The following is a 25,326-nucleotide window of genomic DNA, read 5'->3' on the forward strand; positions in this document are numbered from 1 at the left end:
TGTGAACCCAAACTTTTTAAAAAGGCGAGGCAAACAATTGGGCAGCAGCCACTTTACAGCCGCATCGAGGGGACTCACCGGTGAGTAGACGTGCGTTCAGTGTTATTCGCAGCTCAGAGAGCCGTGACCCTCTCGCTTCCTGGGTCTGGCAGAGACTGAGTGAGGGACTACACTTCTGGGTTTTATAGTCCCTCCCCCCTGTCGCCAGCGGGGGCAGCAGAGAAAATGGGGAATTTTCTGACTTTTCCTATCCCTCTGACTTTTCATCGATGGGAAAAATCCTCCGGCCCCGGAAGGCGGAGGGGGGCTCTGAGCGAGGTGGCCAAATATGACGGCTGAAGGTGGCGGTGTTCTCTTGGAAATCGCAGCACAGTGGGCCAAAAGCGGTCAAGATCAGACTTTTAGTATACTATACTAGACAAAGTGTTCCCTCAACGTGCGGTTGTGGGGGGGGGGGGGAGGCGGCATGCAGCGTCAAACACACTAACTATCCCCCCCCCCCCGCACTTGCGCTAATTACCCCCCTTGATATTATATTAATATTATTAATTTGCTCCTTTTACCCTATAACCACCCTATCTACTGACGCATAGCCCCCAACTTGCAGTCACATCTAGAGAGGGGGGGGGGGCGGTGAGGGCAGAGAGAGAAGGGGCAGAGACAGAGAGAGAGAGACACACAGAGAGAGGGGCAAGAGGATTAGGGGGGTGGGGAGGAGGAGAAGAGGGAGGGTGGGTGAGTGGGGGAGGAGGGGAGGAGAGAGAGAGGGTGAGAGTGAAGGGGAGAGAGAGGGGGTGCTGAGAGGGGGATGAGGGGGAGAGGTGGGGAGCAGTGAAGGAGGGTGGAGGGAAGAGGGTAGGGGGTGTGGAGGGGAGGGGGTTTAGGGGAGGGGATGGAGGGGAGGAGGGGAGAGAGAGGGGGAGAGGGGGAGGAGGGGAGGGGGAGAGAGAGGGTGTGCTGAGAGGGGGGTGAGGTGGGGAGCAGGGAGGGTGAAGGGAAGGGGGTAGGGGTGTGTGGAAGGGAGGGGAGGGGGGTTTAGGGGAGTGACGGTGGGGGAGGGGATGGAGGGGAGAAAAAGAGGGGAGGGGGAGAGGAGAGGAGAGGGGGAGAGGAGAGGGGGAGAGGAGAGGGGGGAGAGGAGAGGAGGGGGAAAAGGAGGGGGGGGAGAAGAGGAGAGGGGGGGAGAGGAGAGGGGGGAGAGGGGGGAGGGGAGAGGGGGGGGGGAAGAGTGGGGGAGAAGAGGGGGGGAGAGGAGAGGAGAGGAAAGGGGGGGGGGGAGAGAGTGAGAGAGAAAGGGAGAGGGACAGGAGGGAGAGAGAGAGAAAGAGAGAGGTGGGGAGAGAGAGGAGGGGAGAGAGAGGAGGGGAGAGAGAGGAGGGGAGAGAGAGGAGGGGAGAGAGAGAGAGAGTACCTTTTTACTTCAACCCAAACCCAAACAACCATTTGCAGGCAATGTTTTTTTACTTCCAACTAACCATATATTCATTTTCAAACCACATTATGGGTACTCACAGCTGTGGAGACATTTGTTCAGTGTCATTCAGAGCTCTGATTGAGGCACACCACTTGCAGAGACTGATTGAGGCACACCACTTGCAGAGACTGATTGAGGCACACCACTTCCTGATTTTTTAGTCCCTCCCCCTCCCTCCAAGCAGGGGCAGCAGAGAGAATGGGGAATTTTGTAAAAACATTAATATCTCTGTCATATTTCATTGACGGGAAAAATCCTCGGCACACATGCGGCGGAGGGGGGCTCTGAGCGAGGTGGCCAAAAATGACGGCCGTAGGTGGCGGCGTTCTCTCGGAAATCGCAGCACAGAAAGCCAAAAACGGTCAAGAACAGAGATTTAGTAATATAGATAGATGTGTGTGTATATATGTGTGTGCATACAAATATGTATGTATATGTATATACACATATATTGTGATATATATTCAATTCAATTCAACTTTAATGTCATTGCACAAATACTGAGTATGGGTACAACGAAATGCAGTTTTGCGTCAGTCCGTAGTAGTGCAATATAGAAATTTTTTTAAAAGAGGATACAGAACAATAGAAAATGCAAAATAATTAAACAATGGGGACGGAGGGACCGGAGGAATCTATCGGCGGGACTCCGAGTTCAGCAATGCGATGGTATGATTGTAGAAGCTGTTCCTCATCCTACTGGTACGAGACCTGAGGCTCCTGTACCGCCTCCCTGATGGGAGGAGGGCAAACAGTCCATGATTGGGGTGGGAGGGGTCTTTAATGATCTTCCCAGCTCGTTTCAGACACCGTTTTCGGTGGAGGGCATCCATGGCAGGGAGCGGGGCGCCGATGATGTGCTGCGCGGTTTTCACCACCCGTTGTAGTGCCTTCCTGTCCGCAACAGTGCAGCTGCTGTACCATACCGTGAAGCAGGCGGTCAGGATGCTCTCGATGGTACACCTGTAGAAGTTGGTCAGGATCTGGGGGGACAGGTGGGCTTTCTTGAGCCTCCTCAGGAAGTAAAGGCGTTGCTGTGCCTTTTTGACCAGCTTGGAGGTGTTGAGGGACCAGGACAAATCCTCCGAGATGTGCACCCCGAGGAATTTGTAGCTGGAGACGCGCTCCACCTCAGTCCCGTTTATGTGGATGGGGGTATGTCTGCCCCCTCTGACCTTCCTGAAGTCGACAATAAGTTCCTTCGTCTTCTTGGAGTTGAGGACGAGGTTATTATTGGCACACCAGGTTGTCAGGTGCTGGACCTCCTCTCGGTAGGCTGACTCATCGTTGTCACTGATCAGTCCTACCACCGTGGTGTCGTCAGCGAACTTAATGATGGCGTTGGATCCGTACTTAGGGATGCAGTCGTGGGTGAAGAGGGAGTAGAGGAGAGGGCTGAGCACACAGCCCTGTGGCACGCCGGTGTTCAGTGTTATAGTGGTGGAGTTGAGGTTGTTGACCCTAACAGACTGTGGTCTGTTGGTGAGGAAATCCAGTGTCCAGTTGCAGAGGGAGGTGGAGATGCCAAGCCCGCTGAGTTTGGTGATCAAGCTGGCGGGGATGACAGTGTTGAAAGCGGAGCTGAAATCAATGAACAGCAACCTGATGTAGGAGTTGTTGTTGTCCAGGTGGGTCAGGGCAGAGTGTAGGGCCGCCGCTATGGCATCCTCTGTAGACCTGTTGGCCCGGTAGGCAAACTGATGGGGGTCCAGTGTGGGGGGGAGGCTGGCTTTGAGGTGAGCCAAGATCAGCCGCTCAAAGCACTTAGCAATGACAGGGGTGAGTGCCACTGGGCGGAAATCGTTGAGGCTCCCTGTGGCTGACTGTTTGGGCACTGGCACGATGGTTGATGTCTTGAGGCAAGTGGGGACAACACCCTGGGCCAGTGACAGATTGAAAATGTCGGTGAAGACTTGGGATAGTTGTCCAGCACATGCCTTAAGCACCCGGCCAGGGATGCCATCGGGGCCGGCAGCTTTGCGCTCATTCACCTTGCTCAGTGCATCTTGTACAGCAGAGGTGGAGAGACTGAGGGGTTGTTCATTTGGGGGTGGAGCAATTTTGATGGCTGGGGTTTTGTTATCACGGTCAAAGCGAGCATAGAAATTGTTTAGCTCGTCAGGAAGGGTGGCGTTGTCTGGGGGAGGGGTGTTAACTTTCTGGTAATCGGCAAGGGATTTGATTCCTTGCCACATGCGCCTGGGGTCAGAATTGTTTTGGAAGTGCTCCTCAATCCGCCGTTTGTGATTGAGTTTGGCATTCCTAATTCCCATTTTCAGCTTGGCCCTAGATGAGCTGTATCCCTCAGCGTCGCCAGATCTGAAAGCGGCATCGCGAGCCTTCAGTAGGAGTCTGACCTCCCTGCTCATCCACGGCTTCTGGTTAGGGAAGGTCTTTATTTCTTTGTGTGTAGTGACATTATCGGTGCAGAATTTTATATAGTCCATAACTGTTGAGGTGTATGAGTTGATGTCCACTTGTGAATTGAAGGTGGACTGGGTAGCAAACAGACTCCAGTCTGTCTGCTGAAACTGCTGCTGTAAAACAGAGACAGCCCCCTCAGGCCAGACCTTGACTGTCCTCGTGGATATATATATATATATATATACACACACATATACATACATATATATCACAATATACACATATATTGTGATATATATGTATGTATATGTGTGTGTATATATATATATATATATATATACACATACACACACAGATTGAAAAGAAACATATATATATACACACACAGAGATTGAAAGAAAAAGGTTGCTAAATAATTTATAGGAAATCTGAAGAAAGAAACTAGAGAAATATGTCGTCAAGTCACTTTTATTTATATAGCACATTTAAAACACAACTCTCGCACAACGCCACGCGTTAGGCGTACGCCATCAAGACGCTGCGTACGCCCGTCGAGACGCTGCGTACGCCCTCAATGCGCCTGCGGGCCGACAGGCCGTTGTCGCGCGGGGTGTTCGGACAGTGAAAGGTTTTTCAAGCGACCACGTTTGGTCGCGCTAGACGCATGCAATCGCATGCTGGTGGGACAGGCCCTTAACTTTCCTCTCACACACAGGCACACACATTCATATAAATATATATGTGTTAAATTTAATTTTGTGCACAGTGACAGTGTGTGTTAAAGCAATAGAAGGGAAACTGCACAATACAATGCAAGGGAAACTACGCAAAGGTGGTTGCTGGGGAGGAAAGATGGGATGGAAATGGGGGAACAGGGGGAAAACATTTACAATAAAATGAACTAAAATATGTGATGTAATAGATGCGCTAAATCAAACCCTGTTCCCTACAACACTGATGACCAACCTCTAGTATCTTTGCTGATGACACCAGACGATAGAGCGGAGTGCACAGCGGGAGACATAAACAAATGGTGGCCGTGACGTTCCGTCGCGTACAACACGTCAGCCCATTGGATTTCGGAGGCGTGGTCTATCTTGCTATAATCTTTGGTTGCCAGGGCAACCGCCGGTCCCGCCCGGCCTGAAGATCGCGTCACCCCGCCCCGTCTTCATCGCCATATCCGCCAGGTCACGTGCCTCCTGGGTGATTGACAGCAGTAAAACCCCGCCCCCCGCATCCCGCCCTGGACCCTCCACTGACAGCGGGTCCGGTCAGCTGACCCAGCACGTGACAATGCGCCGCACGTGACCTGCCGCCGGCCGGCGCCGCGTCCGGAGACAACGCCGACAACCAAAGATCTTTGACGACAACGACGGGCCGATTGAAATGAGGACATAGGTGAGCGGTCGCGGCCCCCAACACATCCTCCTTCTCCACAGGCCTTCTCCTGCTGCTGTCGTCGCCCTTTTAACCCTTTCTCCCTTCTGCCCCGCCGAGCGGCATTGTTTTAAACTTCACACTCCCCCCCGTTACAATTTAAATATTTTCCTAGTCTCGCCTCTCTCATTTCCTTCTTGTTTCAACCCATTCAAGTCATGCGGATATCATTTGGCTACGTACTGTATAAACACTGGAGACGCTAAGAATTGTAAATGCTGCTTTGCAAAACAACGGAGCCAAAGTGCTGGAGTAGCCCAGCGTGCCAGGCAGCCTCCCTGGAAGACATGGAAACGTCGCCTATCTGTGTCCTCCAGTGACGCTGCCTGATCTTCTGAGTTACTCCAGTGCAAACACTGGAATTGCATCTAAACTTGCTCTGTTCCTTTCAGCTGTTGCTGAAAACTCTGCCTGCTCCCTCCACTGCTATTCTAACATTTGTATTTTGTGTAGCCAGGTCTCACATACTCAATTTGTGAATACTGTTAAAATTGTTATTGGTACAATATCAGTGAAAGTTGTCAGAAATTAGCAGCAAAGTTCTGTGATGAATAAATTAAGGGGGAAAATGATCATTTTAAGTAGAAACAAGGAACTGCAGAGGCAGGTTCACCAAGGAAAGACCCAAAATGCAGATCAGGTAGCGTCCCTGAGGGTGGTTGCTGAGGAGCTGTCTGGAGACATTTGGGCACCAAATGTATGATGCATCCAAGTCCATTGTTGGAGGTTCTTTCTGTCAGATATCATGTTCAACTAAAAATCTAGTTGCCCCTTCAGATGAACCCTGGAGATTATTTTGAACAAGATCAGCAGAGTTATCGTTGGTTTGGTGGCCATGACTAAGACCCCGTGTTAAACTAAATTACCTGATTGCTAATTATTTGAGCATCACAAATCAACAGGTGCTTTTCTTGCATTATTAAAATAATTGCAGAATTTCAAATGATTTGAAATACCTTGGGTATTACAATTGTGAAAGCAGGAATATAACCTTTCCTACCTTCTGACAGAAATGATCTGATTAGTTAATGCTGCAATTTATTACGTTTGCTGCATCCTTTTATAAATTGAGTCTGAGACATTAATTATTTTGTGAAATGTGAATAGAATTTCCAATGGCTAAATGCACTTGGAGAGCAACTACCATTTTAAAAAACGTAAAAGATATGGCTAGAACAGAGTAAATTCGACAAACTAGTTTGAAAGCTATTGGCTATTCATGAGTATTCCTCCTATGGCGCACTAAGTCTTGCAGCCAAAAACCTTTCACGCTGAAATGACCTAATGCGAGAGTGAAATTTAATTCCTTCACTCGTTTTGAAATATAATTGCTTTTCTTTGTTTATTCAAGTTTTCTCAATTTACCATCTAAAATTCTTGTTTTACAGGTTGTGAATTGCTCATTTCTTCTCTTAACGTATAAAATATTTTATGTTACTGTTCCCTTTCTATGTTCAGAGGTCTAAATTTGTTTGTTTGGCAGTAATGTGCTGCTTAAAAGCCTATCTGAAGCTCTCATCTAAATTTACTTGAGCTACTGTGAGAATGAATTTTGTACTGTATTCGTTGATGTAACTTCTGGTTTTGATTTATCATTTCCTTGTTCCTGCTCATTTGAACCACAATCTCATTTTGATCCTTGGTTCATTAAATCTATTTGGAACAATTTAAAAATGAAAGATTTTGTAAGAAATACCATGTGACAATCAGGTACTATAGTAGTAAATGATCTCTCGCTATTAAGCTTTTGTCTAGATGTTGTACACCATGAGAGGAGAATACATTTGCTTAAGAGGGTAAATTGAATATTGCATGGTATTACTTAAATAATCTTCCATTTTTAAATTATTCTAAACATTCTTTAAGCCAAGAATCAAGCTTGGACGTGTATTAAAAAACTAACTTGCATAACAAGTGTAGACATTTTTAAAGTTGATTCTGTTCAAATCTAGCAGAGCAGAGGTTTATTAATTGAATAGGGAACCTATTTCACGGGCAAAGTTTATAAATTAAATACAAGCTCTTGCTCAGGGGTCGGCAACCTTGTTCTGCATATATATATATATATGTGTGTGTGTGTGTGTGCGTATATATGTGTGTATATGTATGTGTGTGTGTGTGTGTGTATGTATGTATATATGTCTGTGAGTGGATGGCGTGCCACATCTATCACGTGTACACGTGGATCCCGCCCCGGATGGCAGGCATCAAATCATGTGTTCACAGAAGGTAGACAAAAATGCTGGAGAAACTCAGTGGGTGAGGCAGCCTCATGCTGCAATCCTTGCATGTCTCACTCGCTGAGTATTTCCAGCATTTTTGTCTACCTTCTGTGAACACGTGATTTGATGCCTGCCATCCGGGGCGGGATCCACGTGTACACGTGATAGATGTGGCCCGCCATCCACTCACAGACATGCGTCCTGGCCTGTAAGCAGAACAAGGTTGCCGACCCCTGAGCAAGAGGTTGTATTTAATTTATAAACTTTGCCCGTGAAATAGGTTCCCTATTCAATTAATAAACTTCTGTCTATCTTCATTTTTTCAGCATCTGCAGTTCTTTTTTAAACGTGTTCACAGTAGGTGCGCAGCCGTGTCGGCAGCTTTGCGCAGGATGCGGTACAGTGAGCGCTTGGCGGGCCGGATGATTACGGGAAAAAAATCCGCCTGCAGGCCAGATGATTTCGGGTTACGGGCCGCATTCGGCCCGGGGGCTGTAGGTTGCTGACCCCTGCTCTAGCTCAATGCAGATTAATAGAGGCACATAGGTAGACCCAGATAAGGCACAGATGATGAGCAAATGGGATCATCTGAGGGAGGGGTACGAAAGGTAAACCAAGGGAGAAGTAGCCCAGGTAGATTAGAATGCGGGTGATGAGCTGATGGAAGCAGATGGGAGGGTAATGAGTCTAACTAACAAGGGATGGAGGGCTGGGAAAGTTGAGCGAAGGGAGAATTGGTGGGAATGGGAAAGAAAGAAAGCTGGGAATTTGAGAGAGTTAGCCAGAGATTGCAGTGAGTTAGAGAAATATTGTTGTTTCCTCTCTAGACAAACATAAGGTCCCATAGGACTGAACAGTAGCCAATGCTGTTCCTTTGTTGATGAAGGGAAGTAGAGATAAACCAGGAAATTTTAGACCAGAGAGCCTTGTTGAAAATGCAACCCCAAAACATTGGGCTGTGGGCAATGCACACATTGAATATTAGGTGCTTGTCTTCTAGTCTGCATTTGTCCTCGCCTTGGCAGTGAAAAGGGCTGAGGATGGAGGTTAGTATGAGAGGGGGAGATGAAATAACTTACAACTGGAAGTTCAAGGTGGCCTTTGTGACAGACTGCAGGTGCTTTACAAAATGGTCACCTAGTCAACGCTTGGTCACTGTTGGGGAAGCAACATTACGAAGACTGAATGCAATAGGCTTGTTTGTAGGATGTGTACGTAATTGTCTGCCTCACGTGGTAGCAACAGCAGTAATGCAATTGTTGGTAGAGCCAAGGAAGTGTTGGGAAAGGGGTGCCTCTGTTTCTACGTTTAACTCTTCCCTTTTTTGTATTGTTTCTGCGTATCCCCTATCAGCCTGTATCAACTCACCCCCTTGCACCTACATATTGGTTATCTCCCCTCTGCCCTCAGTCTTGATGCAGAGTCACAACCCAAAACATCAACCCTCCCTTTGCCTCCACAGATGCTGCCTGATCCACTGAGTTCTTCTATCCATTTGTTTTTGTGCACCAAATTCCAGCATCTGCAGTCTCTTGTTTCCATCATTGTGGTTGAAATATATTTGGACTTGTAGAGGGCATCTGAAAACCCCTCTGGGATGCCTTAAGTTGAAGCTTGCGGAATTACAAGCAATTTATTGACTCACTCAGGAAATTGATGCTGGCAGGAAACATTAGAATTAACACGTAGAAAATTGAATGGCAGAATGTGACTTGTGCTCGCAATTTATTAAATTTTGAAATTGCTTCAGTGATATAAATTATATTTTGAAACTTGCTTTCTAGTGTGTAAATGGAAGAGCTAACTAAACGCAAAATGCTGGAGTAACTCAGCGGGTCCAGCAGCATCTCTGCAGAATATGGGACAGTTTTACCCTTTATCCACCCATCTGCCTATCAAAACCTACCTCACCTGTATCAACCTATTACTTTAACTCTCCCTCCCATTCCCACAATGACTTATCTGTCGTGGGCCTCTTCCATTGTCAGAGTGAGGCCCAGCGAAAATTGGAGAAACTGCACCTTATATTTCGCTTGGGCAGCTTACACCCCAGCAGTATGAACATTAACTTCTGTAACTTCAAGTAACCCTTGCTTTCCCCCTCTCTCCATCCCATCCCCTCCCCCTTCCCAGTTCTCCGACCAGTCTTAAGGGCCTGTCCCACTTGCGTGTCCTTGGCACGCAAATTACGCGACCTTGTGGTCGCGATGGTCCCGCGTAGGTTGGGCGCGATTAAATGCTTAAGCACAGCCGTCTGGAGCGCGACCATATGATGCCCGTGCGCCTCAACGCGACCATGAGGTCGCGTAATTTGCATGCCAAGGCCACGTACGTAGGACAGGCCCTTTACTGTCTCCGACTATTTTATCTCTGTTTGCTTTGTTGTTACCTTCTCCCAACTAACAATGATCTATTCTACATTTTCCTTTATCTCCATTCCCTTTGTCCTGTTTTCACACCTTACACTTCTTTATTTACAGACTTTGTTACCTATGCACCGTCCACTCCCTGACATCAGTCTGAAGAAGGGTCTCGATGCTCAATGCGATTTGAGTATAAGAACAGGGAGGTTCTACTGCAGTTGTACAGGGTCTTGGTGAGACCACACCTGGAGTATTGCGTGCAGTTTTGGTCTCCTAATCTGAGGAAAGACATTCTTGCCATAGAGTACAGAGAAGGTTCACCAGACTGATTCCTGGCATGGCAGGACTTTCATATGAAGAAAGACTGGATAGACTCGGCTTGTACACGCTAGAATTTAGAAGATTGAGGGGGGAATCTTATAGAAACTTACAAAATTCTTAAGGGGTTGTACAGGCTAGATGCAGGAAGATTATTCCCGATGTTGGGGAAGTCCAGAACTAGGGGTCATAGTTTAAGGATAAGAGGGAAGTCTTTTAGGACCGAGATGAGAAAATCATTTTTTACACAGAGAGTGGTGAATCTGTGGAATTCTCTGCCACAGAAGGTAGTGGAGGCCAGTTCATTGGCTATATTTAAGAGGGAGTTAGATGTGGCCCTTGTGGCTATAGGGATCAGGGGGTATGGAGAGAAGGCAGGGATGGGATACTGAGTTGGATGATCAGCCATGATCATATTGAATGGCGGTGCAGGCTCGAAGGGCCGAATGGCCTACTCCTGCACCTATTTTCTATGTTTCTATGTTTCTATGACCTGAAATGTCACCCATTCCTTCTCTCCATAGATGCTGTCCGTCCCGCTGAGTTACTCCAGCATTTTGTGTTTATCTTCAACCTATTACTTGCCAGGCTTTGTCCTGCCCCATCTCCCTCCCTCTCCCCACTTACCCCACCATCAGTCTGATGAAGGGTCCTGATTTGAAATGTCACTAGCATCTGCAGTTCATTGTCTCTACTATTTGTACAAAAATAGGAAACTAGGAAAATAGGAAAAATAGGAAAATAGAAAAGAAGAATTCTGCATTGAAGTGTTTGTCCATAGACCTTTGAACGGAGAAGTGCAGACAAGTGGCATAGATAAGATTACAAGGTACTTCATTGGCAGAAATGCGAATATCAACAATGCTAAAATTAGTTTGTTTTAAAAAATGGTAGAGTTAGCAAATGTGCGTACATTTCTAATCATGTTAAAGTAGGAAGTTGATAGAACTGGCAGCACTGAAATCTACTGTTCTGTACAGGACACAAATATCGATGCAGGAATCTGTGAAAAAGAAGTATGGTGAGTTTGGAAGAATGATGGTTAATTATGAGGATAATGAAGGAAAATAGGAAATAGAATGCCATGTCTCATTTAAATGAATGCTGTAAACCAGTGCCTCCCAACCTTTTTCATCCATGGCAGAAAATTGATCAAACATTTGGACTTGCGGCTCATATTTCAAGATGGTATGATTAATGAATTGTTAATTCTGTCAAAATGATTTGATTGTTCAAAACATTTTATTTTGGTATTGCAGCATATTGATCACAAAATTAAAATATGAAATAAAACATAATTAATAATTGCAAACAAAATTAAAGGATGAAGTAAAAAAACGCATAATGGATATTGTGACGGCTTTAAATGTTCCTACCACTATCCCTTTGCGTTCTGAAGCTTGGACGACAGCTGAAAGTTTGTACCTCAAACGTTTGAACAATATTTGCTGGAATTTTCTATAATTTATACTTTAAAAAAATTTGGATCTCACAGCCCAGTTTCAATTGATCGCAGAGATAACTTTAGGCAGTGGCAGGAGGTTGGGAATCAGTGCTATAAACAATGTAGAATCGCGCGAGAACAGTTGGAATTTTTCAATATACATTGTTCACTTGTGATAAGGATTTGTAAACAAATTATTGCCAGTCTTCTGAAATGGTGGAGTAACATTATCATGACTGTATCCCTCTATGAATTTGTATTTATTCCTCTTTATCTGCACTCCCTTCCCCACCCCCCCCCCTCCCATTTGTTTCAGAAGGAGATGGAAAAATGACATTGCTCTTGAATGGCAGAGTCGGTTGGCTAAATGCCCATCATTGTCTTGTGGAATAAAAATGCAGTACTGAAAAATGCAGTACTGTTCAGTTGGGGAGCAAAGTGCTATGTTTACGGCTAATAAATTAGGCACGCGTTCTACAATTACTTTCAATATCTTTAGTTTTCAGCATTTGCTGAAAGGCTACCACCATGTCGACCAGAAGGCTAAAAAATGAAGATTACAATGATTATAGCTCGACAGAAAACAGCCCAGACAATGACAGCGTGTACTCTTCAACTGATATCTCAGGATCACCACCTGCTTTGGGAAATTACCAGCGTCTAAATGAAAAGAATGGCATAAAGTAAGTGTTGTAAACTTTTGAAACAAAACTCCTATATTTTTTTAATCTCAAATAATCTCATTGTGTATTGATTTTTAGGTAGCAGTACATTTTTTTTCAACTGAAAATATGTTCGGTTTGATTGAAAAATTGTAATATTTGGAAAAGTGTGTTTTGGGCCTAGACAGATGAATGGTTAGCTGCTTAGAAATTGGGGTGACAGTGCATGAAAATAAAGTCTGACAAGGCTATTAGAGCTGTATGAATGTGAATATGAATCCTTTGAAGCAGGAACGCAAACTTTATTTTGAAACAGTCGTTTGAAATCTTTTCTGACATTGTAAAGTAATGACATTTGGATAAAGCGAAACAACTGCAGTTTTGATTCTTAACTGTTGGTTTCACTTTGAGGCTTCAGTTGGAGCTGTGGTATGGGGTTAGATAATTAGTATGGAAATAAAAGGTTTTAATTTGTTTTTATCTTTTCAGCTGGCCAGAGGCATTAATTCACTTGTTAAAAGGCAACATAGGAACAGGGCTGCTTATCCTTCCTCTTGCAGTGAAAAATGCGGGTATTGTGGTGAGATGCTTCAACTTTAATGGGCTTTGCCCTAATTGGCTTTTGCTTCACTCTCTGCCCAGTGCTGTATGGTGAATTTCCCTACTTCTGAATGCCCCCGTTTACTGAAGCTGTTACTTGCAGCAAGGTTATGACTTCCAATGCAGAATGGAATATAATTTCAAATTTGCATTATGGGAAATGGGATCACCAATTTGGTTCTCCAAGCATGTCATTCACTGAATATGTAAATAGCAGAACTAAAGACAGCTGAAGTACAAAAAGCACACGCGTACACATAATCTGAACAATTTCTGAAATCATTTTACTGTCTCAGTTCACTTGCAAAACAAGAGTTGCTAGTGTACATTAAAATGGCCAATGTTTTATCAATCACCAAATAAGTTTACATGCCCAACATTGAATGCCACGTTAGCTGGACAGAAATTCTTCTTTGGTTCCATCATTTACCTTTGGAAAACCAAGTGAAAACATTGAATTTCTTTATCATTGTATTTGCATTGTTTAATTGGTTGGAGAAGAGTGGTTCATTTTAGTGAATATTTGTCACTGAGTGCGGGTGTGTATTTAATACAGAATTTAAAGCAATGTTGACATCTGTTTTGATTTTCTGCATCACCACACCTTGCTTTGGGGGAGGGGTGAGGTGAAGAAACAACATAATTTTGTTTTCACTTAATTCTTGCATTGTTTAGTTTTTTGGCTTAGTTTAGAGATACAGCGCGGGAACAGGCCCTTCGGCCCACCAAGTCTGCGCTGACCAGCGATCCCCACACACTATCCTAAACACATTTTTTACAATTATACCAAAGCCAATTAACTTACATGCCTATACGTATTTGCAGTGTGGGAGGAAACTGGAGCACCCGGAGAAAAAACATGCAGGTCATGGGGAGAATGTACAAATTCCGTACAGTCAGCACCCATAGTCAGAATATAACTGGGCCTCTGCCGCTGTAAGGCAGCAACTCTACTGCTGTGGCACTGTGCCACCTTGTTTAAGCCCACTACTTGTTCTAATTGAGTCTTATTTTAGTTCCAAGTGTCTTTAGTTCTTCACAATTTTGAAGACAAAAATATACTATAGGAAAATGGATTGGTGACAGGAATATCCCCTCCAACTTTTAAGATGGCAGTTCAACTTATTAAAGAACAAAGCACTCCGTGATAATTTGTTTTCATTTCCTTAGCAATGTAATTCAGCCAGTTTGTTGCTGGATTCTACTTATTTCAAGTTCCTGCAATCTCATTTCATGCCTTTATAACCTGACCAGCGATCCCAAGCGACCCTAAGATTTATCCACCTTAATTCTCTCCTGGGGAGCTACAGATGCAAATTACTCGTTTAGTTCCTCGCCTAAATCCTCTGAATCCAAGCACAAATTCCCTCCTTTGTCCATCAGTGGTCCTACCTTCTGCCTGGATACCCTTTTGTTTTTAATGTACATATAAAAAGCATTGGGATTTTATATAATCTGGTTTACCAAAGCCATATCGTGGCCCTATTGGCCCTTCTAAACTGCCCACGAGTTATTTCTTGCTTTATAGTCCACAAAGGCCTAGTCTGATTTAATCTTCTTCAACCTTATATATATTTCCTTTTTCTTTTTGACCAAATTTATGAATGCTTTGGTCATTGTGGGTTCCCTTAATTTGCCATCCTCATCCCTCCTACTGGAACATGCCAGTTCTGAACTTTGATTAACTGGCCTTTAAATGACTCCTGCATGACTGATGCCGATTTATCTAATAACACCTGCACCCAATTTATTCTCTAGCTCCTACCTAATAACATTGTAATATGCCTTACTCCAACTTGGTTCCATCCCCCCAGGTCCAGACTTTGTAGTGGCCGCCTCGCCAACAGCCTGTCCCGTCCCTTTCCTGTTTTTGTTATTTTGAGTGTGTCTTAAGGGTATGTTTTGGTGTTTCTTGGTATGTTTTATGTGGAGGGATCCAGCAAAAGCACTCCAACCGCGAGTCCTGTGGACTTTCTGACACCGTGAAGCCACGATCTCCGGTAAGAAGAGGTCGACACGGGAGCTCCATGCCGCTGAGTGTTCCAATGCGTTCCGACGCCGGAGTTTCCATCATCCCGACGCCGGAGTTTCCATCTTCCCGACACGAGGGCTTTGGACATTGAACCGTCGGAAGCGGCGACTGCTGAGGGATCAAAGGCCCTGACCACCACGGGTGAACAAAGGAGGAAGATGACTGAACTTTATAGCCTTCCATCACAGTGAGGAATGTGGATTGCACTGTGGTGGATGTTTATGTTAAATTGTATTAAATGGTATTGTTGCTTTTCACTTAGTATGACTGTATGGTAACTCAAATTTCACTGTACCATAGTCGGTTAAGTGACAATAAACACGAACTTGAACTTATCCCTGTTCAAAACAACCATAAAACGTATGGAGTCATTAGATATATTGAAAGCAGAGATTTCCAGATATTGGATCAACAAGAGAGTTGATATGTATTTAAAAACAAAAAGTTTTGGATCAGCCATTGAATAGCAGAGCAGTATCAGTAGCCAAATGGTCTACTCCAGCTCCTGCTTATGTTCTAAAGTCTGACCACTGTTCCCTAAGTGATTAGTTTGTGGCCATCTTGTATTTGTTTTTCAGTTGCGGAACAGTTCCTGCGCTCTGATCGAATCACCTATCACAAGAAAAAGTAAATGATCAATCACTCCGTCAAAAGCTTTCTAGCCTTTCCCTGGGTAATTCATGTGCTTGACTTGATGTTACTTAAATATTATGAGACTATCTACCACCATCACCTCAGACAGTACATTCCCGATTCCAACCACACTGTTTATGGGGAGGAGGAAACCCTCTAAGTGTTCTACCTCTTACCTTAAATCTATGCCCTCCTGTTTTAGACACCTCCACCCAGGGATAAAGATTCTTGCTATTAACAAAATCTATCCTGCTTACATTCATCAAATTACCCGTCAGCCTTTACTTCAGGGAAAACAAACCCAACCTATCCAGTCCCTTCTAACTCCGGGTACCCCCTCCATGAAATTCTGGAGGGTCAAAAGAGCACACTGAACAACAACCGGCTCCTCTCCCTGCGCTGTACAATGGAGCATTTCAGGAGATCTTTCACCCCTGCAGCCATTAGATTTTATAATACTGACCGCTAGGCTGTATGGGAATGCTTTGCATTTTTATTAATTAACTGGACTAAGTGGGACCCGTTGGGTCCCAACATCACACGGGAGGGCTGGTCACCAACAAAATGTGGGCCGAAGGTACTGGTTTCCAGCGGGCTAATATAGACATTGTGGGCCGAATGGATTCTTGGGCTGGCATCTAACTGTTGCAACGATTTTAAAAGCCAAGCCAAGGCAAACAATTGGGCTGCAGCCACCTGACAACCAAAATTCATTTTGTGAACACAAACTTGTTAAAAAGACGAGGCAAACAATTGGGCTGCAGCCACCTGTCAGCCAAAATTCATTTTGTGAACATAAACTTGTTAAAAAGGCGAGGCAAACAATTGGGCTGCAGCCACCTGACAACCAAAATTCATTTTGTGAACACAAACTTTTTAAAAAGGCGAGGCAAACAATTGGGCAGCAGCCACTTTACAGCCGCATCGAGGGGACTCACCGTGGAGTAGACGTGCGTTCAGTGTTATTCGCAGCTCAGAGAGCCATGACCCTCTCGCTTCCTGGGTCTGGCTGAGACTGAGTGAGGGACTACACTTCCAGGTTTTATAGTCCCTCCCCCCTGCGGGGGCAGCAGAGCGAATGGCAAATTAAAAAAAAACATTAATATCTCTCTGGTTTTACATCGATGGGAAAAATCCTCCGGTCCCGGAAGGCGGAGGGGGGCTCTGAGTGAGGTGGCCAAAAATGACGGCCGTAGGTGGCGGCATTCTCTCGGAAATCGCAGCAAAGTGGGCCAAAAGCGGTCAAGATCAGACTTTTAGTAATATATACAGATTATTAGGTCTTTTTAAGTATTTATTGCTTTCGGGTATTGTCCATATTGTATTTTGTATATTTTTTGTCTACTTTCATTCTGAATGTGTAGAGTTGTTGGGTTCTGGACATCTGAATTTCCCTGAGGGGATCAATAAAGTATTTATTATTATTATTATTATTATTAATAATAAGTAAATGGTCTAATTCGGACAAGAACGGAGTCATAAGGTCATAAGTGATAGGAGTAGAATTAGGCCATTTGGCCCATCAAGTCTACTCCTCCATTCAATCATGGCTGATCTATCTCTCCCTCCTAACCCCATTCTCCTGCCTTCTCCCCATAACCTCTGACACCTGTACTAATCAAAAATCTATCTATCTCTGCCTATAAAATATCCACTGATGGCCTCCACAGCCTTGTGTAGCAAAGAATTCCACAGATTCACCACCCTCCGACTAAATAAATTTCTCCTCATATCCTTCCAAAAAGACCATCCTTTAATTCTGAGGCGATGACCTCTAGTCCTAGACTCTCCCACTGGTGGAAACATCTCCACATCCACTCTATCCAAGCGTTTCAATATTCTGTATGTTTCAATGAGGTCCCCCCTCATTCTTCCAAACTCCAGTGAGTACAGGCCCAGTGTCGACAAACGCTCATCATAAGTTAACCTACTAATTCCTGGGATCATTCGTATAAACCTCCTATGGACCCTCTCCAGAGCCAGCACGTCCTTCCTCGGATATGGTGCCCAAAACTGCTCACAGTATTCCAAATGCAGCATTACCAGCGCCTTATAGAGCCTCGGCCTTACATCCCTGTGAATGTCCTTTGCATCTCATCAAGCACAATTATATCCTTCCAGTGTTGTGGCAACAGGAACTGCATACAATACTGCAGCTCTGTCCTAAGCAAATAAAATTGCAGTGTGATGTCCCTGCTCTTATTATATTCTATGTGAACAATGATGCCAAGCATTCTGTAGGTAGACAAAGGTGATGGAGAAACTCAGCGGGTGCGGCAACATCTATGGAGCGAAGGAAATAGGCAACGTTTCGGGCCGAAACGCTTCCAGCATCTGCAGTTCCTTCTTAAACACTTTATGCTGTCTTCACCTTATCTACATGTGCTGCCATTTTCCAGAATCTTTGAAATATTACCCCAAGGTCCCTATGGCCATTTGCACCCCCGAGAACCCTACAATTCATGGTGTATGTCCTACTCTTGATGGACCTTCAAATATATTACTTTGTGGTTGTTAGGATTAAATACTATCTGCATTACATCTGGCAACTTTCTAGCTGATCACTTAATATAATTCAAAAGACAAACCTCCTCGTTATTTACAATTGGTATTTTACCAATGTATGTTTTAGCGTTTTTATTGTTGCACTGAATCCATCCAGGTGAATGAAGATCCATAACAAACTCACTTGAATTGTAAAGGATGGAATGGTGTTATTCAAGGCTTGCAGGAAATGATAGTGACTGGCACTTTAGCACTGCCATCCCTGTGTCAGTCCAAGCCCGATGTATAGGTCCTACTGTAAGTCTGTTGATGGTCAATTATGTTGCCCCTTTGTTACGTGAAAACAAAAGTTATTTGCCTGAAGGTTTAAGGAGATGTATCTGTAACAACATTGTACTTCTCATGGCATAAGCAAGCAGACTGGTGTGTAATTTGTTTTAATTCCCTTCTCTGTTGGTCCACAGCTTGGTCCAATCAGCATGGTTGTAATGGGAGTGGTGGCTGTGCATTGTATGCAAATGCTGGTCAAATGCAGTCACTATCTATGTATTAAGTAAGTTTGTCATTTTATATTACGGTTCTCCTGTAGTGAGAATGTTTCTGAATTGTAATGCTTTTGAATTGGAGATCCATAAAAGGACTACCTTAATTTAATTGAAACATGATTTTGGCGAGTTAATAATTACAAATGAACTGAGTTCATTTTTAAATAGAGTGCCACATGTTTGTCTTGTAGATCGGAGGTAAGGCGAGTCACTTGCAGCTGAATACATAGCCACTGATCTAGATGAATGGCAAACCTAGACTTCCCCTGATTCTTTCTCTGCTGGTCTGGTGATATTAATCCTGTTAAGTAATATGGAGATGTTTCAACTCCTTTAGATAATTGCCCACCGCCTGTTTTCTTTCATGAGATGTAGGTCTCGCGGGCAAGAGACAACATTTAAAAGTGGCAATATAGGTATAAAGTGTGGTAAAGAAACTGCATGATAGGCTTGTCTTCATTGTCGGGGCATTGAGTATTGGAGTCAGGAAGTCTTGACACAGCTTTAAAAGCTGGGCCACATTTGGAGTATAGTGTGTGGTTCTCGTTGCCCCATTACAGGTATGATGTGGAGGCTTTGGAGAGTGTGCAGCGGAGGCTTGCCATAATGCTGCCTGGATTAAGGGGGTTTAGCTATCAGGTGAGATTGAACTTGGATTCTTTTTGCGGGAGATTGAGGGGGACCTGATAGAATTATGTAATGGTATGAGAGGCACAAATAGGGTATACAGGACTTTTTTGCCCCACAGAGGCCTAGCGCTAGAGTTACGGCCTTATAGAGTCAGAGTTCCTGGGATAATTCTTGTAAACCTACTCTGAACTCCCCAAAGGGCCAGCACATCCTTCCTCACATATTGTGCCAAAAATTGCTCACAATACTCCAGATGTGGCCTGACCAGCGCCTTATGGAGCCTCAGTATTATATCCCTGTTTTTTGTATAATAGCCCTCTTGAAATAAATGCTAGCATTGCGTTTGCCTTCTTTACAATCTATTTGACTTGCAAATTAACCTTTTGGGAATCCTGCACCAGCGCTCCTAAGTCCCTTTCCACCTCCAATTTCTGGATTCCTCCCGATTTAGGAAAAATAATGTAATTTCATATTTCTTCTAATTTCATATCTTGCATGATTCAGTAAGATGTATTCCAACTTAAGACAATGTTAAATTTCACAATCACTAATATGAGATGCCAAACACCTTTATTCTTAGTCATTGTTCTCATGTGTGACCATCATTTCAAGTCATGTATAGTTTTTCTAAAGTTCATTTGAAGGTGGTCTTTACGAAGGCATCCTGCTAATAATTTTTTTTTAAATTGCCACAGTGCCCTCCATAATGTTTGGGACAAAGACCCATCATTTATTTATTTGCCTCTGTACTCCACAATTTGAGATATGTAATAGAAAAAATCACATGGTTAAAGTGCACATTGTCAGATTTTATTAAGGGGTATTTTTTATACATTTTGGTTTCATGTAGAAATGACAGCTAAGTTTATACATAGTCCCCCCCATTTCAGGGCACCATAATGTTTGGGACACAAGGCTTCACAGGCGTTTGTAATTGCTCAGGTGTGCAGATACAAGAGAGCAGGTATAAGAGAGCTCTCAGCACTTTGTCTTTCCTCCAGTCTTTCCATCACCTTTGGAAACTTTTATTGCTGTTTATCAACATGAGGACCAAAGTTGTGCCAATGAAAGTCAACAAAGCCATTTTGAGAAACAAGAATAAAACTGTTAGAGACATCAGCCAAACATTAGGCTTACCAAAATCAACTGTTTGGACCATTAAGAAGAAAGAGAGCACTGGTAAGCTTACTAATTGCAAAGGAATGGCAGGCCAAGGAAGACCACAGCTGATGCTAGAAGAATTCTCTGTGTAAAAAAAAATAATCCCCAAACACCTGTCCGACAGATCAGAAACACTATTCAGGAGTCAGGTGTGGATTTGTCAATGACCACTGTCCCCTGAAGACTTCATGAACAGAAATACAGAGGCTGTGCTGCAAGATGCAAACCACTGGTTAGCTGCAAAAATAGGATGGCCCGGTTACAGTTTGCAAAGAAGTACTTAAAAGAGCAACTACAGTTCTGGAAAAGGTCTTGTTGGCAGATGAGACGAAGATTAACTTATATCAGAGTGATGGCAAGAGCAAAGTATGGAGGAGAGAAGGAACTGCCCCAGATCCAAAGCATACCACCTCATCTGTGAAACATGGAGGTGGGGGTATTATGGCCTGGGCATGTATGGCTGCTGAAGATACTGGCTCACTTATCTTCATTGATGGTACAACTGCTGATGGTAGTAGCATAATGAATTCCAAAGTTTATAGACACATCCTATCTACTCAAGTTCAAACAAATGCCTCAAAACTCATTGGCCGGCGGTTCATTATACAGCAAGACAATGATCCTAAACGTACTGCGAAAGCAAGAAAGGAGTTTTTCAAAGCTAAAAAATGGTCAAGTCAATCACCCGATCTGAACCCAATTGAGCATGCCTTTTGTATGCTGAATAGAAAACTGAAGGGGACTAGCCCCCAAAACAAGCATAAGCTAAAGATTGCTGCAATACAGGCCTGGCACAGCATCACCAGAGGAGACACCCAGCAACTGGTGATGTCCATGAATCGCAGACTTCAAGCAGTCATTGCATGCAAAGGATATGCAACAAAATACTAAACATGATTACTTTCATTTACATGACATTGCTATGTCCCAAACATTGTGGTGCCCTGAAATGGGGGGACTATGGATAAACACTGCTGTCATTTCTACACGGTGAAGCCAAAATGTATAAAAATGGCCTTTATTAAAATCTGACAATATGCACTTTAACCACATGTGATTTTTTTTCTATTACAAATCTCAAATTATGGAGTACAGGGGCAAATAAAGAAATGATGGGTCTTTGTCCCAAACATTATGGAGGGCACTGCCTGCTCATAATTTTTTTTAATTGCTACCTGGGCAATTGTTTGGAATGGTTTGTTTTACCGAATGACTTTATATTTAAAAAGTCCTGGTATAGTTGCATAAATTCTCTTTTTACATTGATGTAAATTGCTTGCAGTTTGGGCATGTGAAAAGCATATTTATTGGAGGTGCCTTTTTCTAGGTTGTATTAAGTGAAAAATGTTTTCTGTTGCAATTGTATGAGGAATGTGTATTTGGAAACTGACTTTTTTCCATGTATTGTTCATCAATGTATTTAGATTACACAAACCATTTCTGGATTATGGGAATGTTGTGCAGTGCAGTTTGGAAGAGTCCCCCATCCTGTGGCTCCGGAAGAATTCACCTTTTGGAAGGTATTTGCACCTTATCAAAAGATCATTGAGATTTGTTTGAAAAATAAAGCCACATAATGTATAATATTCAAATACAATTATTCAGTTTTAAATATCACTATATGATATTTACACAGTCATACATGTTTGTGGATGGGGGAGGGGGAATGGTTGGGGGGGGGGGAGAAGTGTGGGTGAGGGGGGAATGGGAGAGGGGGGGGGCGGAGAGGGAGGGAGAGGAGGGGAGGGAGAGGAGAGGAGGGGGAGAGAGGAGGGGGAGGGGAGGGGAGGGGGAGGAGGGGGGGAGAGAGGAGGGGGGAGAGAGGGGGAGAAGAGGGGGGGAAGAGGGGAGGGGGGGAAGAGAGGAGGGGGGAAGAGAGGAGGGGGGGAAGAGAGGAGGGGGGGAAGAGAGGAGGGGGAAGAGAGGAGGGGGAAGAGAGGAGGGGGGGAAGAGAGGAGGGGGAAGAGAGGAGTGGGGGGGAGATGCGGGGAGAGGAGGGGCTTTGGAGGGAAGGAGGGGGAGAGGAGGAGGAGGGGGGGGGGAACGGGGAGCATGGCGACTTGCTCGTTCTTTCTGCGTCTTTTGAATAACGGGGGGAGGAGGGAGAGGTCGGGGGGTGGACGTCACTCGCAGCGCGAGCAAGACGGCGCAGACCCATTGTCAGCGAAAGGCAGTCGTTTTTATTTCAAAGTTATGTCTGATTTTTGAACATTTTCATTAATAACTCGAGAAATAAAGCATGAAATTTTCAGAGAAGGCGATTTTGCAATCCACGGGGAAAATGTCTACCGGAATATGTAAAAATGGTATCGTTATCGCCTTTTAATAGTTACCAGACCAAGTGCAGACTTGTTGGATCTGCTCCCCCAACGCACCCGTCCCCTACCCGTAGCCCCCACGGGAGGCATGGGGGACAGAGAGGGAGTGGGAGGGGGGCAGAGAGGGAGCGGGGGGGGGGGAGGGGGGGGGGAGGAAGGGGGTAGAGTTTGAGCGGAGGGGGGAGGGTGTTGCCACATGGGAGGGCTGATTCCCGATTCCCTAGCTCCCGGCTGGCGGCTCCCGTACGTGGGGGGGGGGGGGGGGGGGGGGGATGGTAGGAGGGGGGGGTGACGTCACGCGCAGCGCCAGCAAGAAGACAGCAGGTTTTTTCCCCATTTTTTCCCCCAATTTTTGAACATTTTCATTAATAACACGCGAAACAAAGCATGAATTTTTCACATAACATTTTGGACTCCAGGGGGAAAATCTCTACCGGGATATATAAACATCTTACAGTTAGTACGTCCTTTTTTCTGCAAGCTCCCAACTCGCAGGTGCATCTAGAGAGGGAGAGTTAGAGGGGGTAGAGAGAGAGGACTTTTAATAGTTACGTGACCAAGTGGGACACGTTGGGTCCCGTCCCTTCAACACGCGGTTGTGGGGGGGGGGGGGGCGTCACACACACTAACCACCCCCCACACACACTAACCACCCCCCACACACACACACTAACCACCCCCCTTGATATTATATTAATATTATTCATTTGCTCCTTTTACCCCATACCCGCCCTATCCACTCACGCATAGCCCCCAACTCGCAGGCACGGCTGGAGAGGGAGAGGAACGGGGTTAGAGAGGGCTGAGAGAGAGAGAGAGAGGGCAGAGAGAAAGGGGGCAGAGAGAAAGAGTGGGCAGAGAGAGAGAGGGTAGAGGCAGAGAGGGCCGAAAGAAAGAGGGGGGCAGAGTGAGAGAGAGAGAGGGGCAAAGAGAGCGAGGAGCAGAGGGAGAGAGGGAACGCAGAGAGGGGGGGGGGCAGAGAGAGAGAGGGGGAAGAGAGAGCAGAGAGGGGGAAGAGAGAGAGCAGAGAGAGGGCAGAGGGGCAGAAAGAAAGTGAGGGGCAGAGAGAAAGAGGCAGAGAGAGGGCAGAGAGACAGCAAGAGAGAATATGTAAACATTTTACTGTTACCGCGTTGTTTTTTCCCAAAGATGTGATTATACACAAACACTCACACACACACACATCCACAAACAAGATCGGACTTTAAATAGTTACGAGACCAAGTGGGACACGTTGGGTCCCGTCCCCTCAACGCATGGTTGTTTGGGGGGGGGGCGGGGGAGAGCGGCCTGCGGCGTCTCTCACACACACTAACCACCCCCCACACACACACACTAACCACCCCCCTTGATATTATATTAATATTATTCATTTGCTCCTTTTACCCCATACCCGCCCTATCCACTCACGCATAGCCCCCAACTCACAGGCACAGCTAGAGAGGGAGAGGGACGGGGGTAGAGGGGGCAGAGAGAGAGGGGGCCGAGAGAGAGGGCAGAAAGAGAGAGGGGGGCAGAGAGAGAGAGAGGGGGGGGGGCAAATAGAGAGAGGGGGTCAGAGAGGGGGGGGCAGAGAGAGAGAGAGGGGCAGAGATAGAGAGAGGGGGAAGAGAGGGCAGAGGGGCAGAAAGAGAGAGGGGCAGAGAGAGTGAGGGGCTGAGAGGGAGAGGGGGCAGGGAGAAAGAGAGAAAGGGGCAGAGAGAGGGAGAGAGAATGGCAGAGAGAGAGAGGGGGGGAGAGAGAGAGAGAGGGGAAGAGAGATAGAAAGGGGCAGAGAGAGCGGTAGAATGAGGGCAGAGGGCAGGAAGAGAGGGGAGAGAGAGGGGCAGACAGGGAGAGAGAGAAGGGCAGAGAGAAAGTGGAAAAGAGAGGTGCAGAGAGAGAGGGACAGAGAGGGGCAGAGATGGAGAGAGAGAGGGGGGGAATTCTCCATGGGGGAAATCTCTACCAGAATAGGAAAAAATTTACCGTTAGCATGTCGTTTTTTCGAAAAGATGTGATTATACACGCGCACACACCCACACGATTAGACTTTTAATAGTTACTTGACTAAGTGGGACCCAGTCTCACGGGAGGACTAGTCACGGGAGGACTAGTCCCCCAACGCAACCCATTCCCCAATGCAATATTCCACCACTCACCTGTTCCTCCAAAGCAATGGCGGTAAAGTTCTGTAGCCGGGGGACGACTTCAGGCGGGGAGTGTCCTGCAGCCAGAGGAGGGTGACTGCTTCAGGCGGGGCATGTCGGGGGCTGGTGGGGGCCGTGTGGGGGAGGGGTGTGTGGGCTCATCGGTTCCTGGCCCCGGCTCCGACCACACTCACCGGCTGCAGGACCCGGCTCCGGACTCACTCGGTGGCACCTGTCCCCAGCGCCTGTCGCGCTCATAGCTCCCACCTGCGAACACAGCCCGCTCCCGCCCGCGAACACAGCCAGCCCCCGCCCGTGAACACAGCCAGCCCCCCGCCTACGAACACAGCCCGCCCCCGCCCACGAACACAGCCAGCCCCCGCCCGCGAACACAGGCAAAGGAGCAGAGGAGAACGGTGAGTAAGGTGGCGAAAAAATCCTAGCGGTATTGGGCACCATTTTTGCGCAAATTTAAAAACAACGCAA

The 25,326-nt window shown here is 45.7% G+C and overlaps 1 protein-coding gene across 2 annotated transcripts in view; it reads left to right on the forward strand.

Annotated features, from left to right (window-relative positions):
* The first annotated feature begins 5,204 nt into the window (after positions 1-5,204).
* LOC116978623 (proton-coupled amino acid transporter 1-like) overlaps positions 5,205-25,326 on the forward strand; it is a 65,346-nt gene continuing 45,224 nt past the window's right edge. Inside the window, exons 1-5 of one of the 2 annotated variants that reach the window (XM_033029908.1) lie at positions 5,205-5,239; positions 12,125-12,308; positions 12,777-12,867; positions 18,522-18,610; positions 21,818-21,913. In XM_033029908.1, the coding sequence (XP_032885799.1) occupies positions 12,154-12,308; positions 12,777-12,867; positions 18,522-18,610; positions 21,818-21,913 (431 nt within the window). In that variant the 5' untranslated portion in view covers positions 5,205-5,239; positions 12,125-12,153. Of the gene's footprint in view, positions 5,240-12,124; positions 12,309-12,776; positions 12,868-18,521; positions 18,611-21,817; positions 21,914-25,326 lie in introns of those variants that run through there. The other variant, XM_033029909.1, reaches the window with a different exon arrangement.

This window comes from Amblyraja radiata, chromosome 11 (genome assembly GCF_010909765.2).
Source record: "Amblyraja radiata isolate CabotCenter1 chromosome 11, sAmbRad1.1.pri, whole genome shotgun sequence".
In the NCBI taxonomy this organism is placed as follows: Eukaryota; Metazoa; Chordata; class Chondrichthyes; order Rajiformes; family Rajidae; genus Amblyraja; species Amblyraja radiata.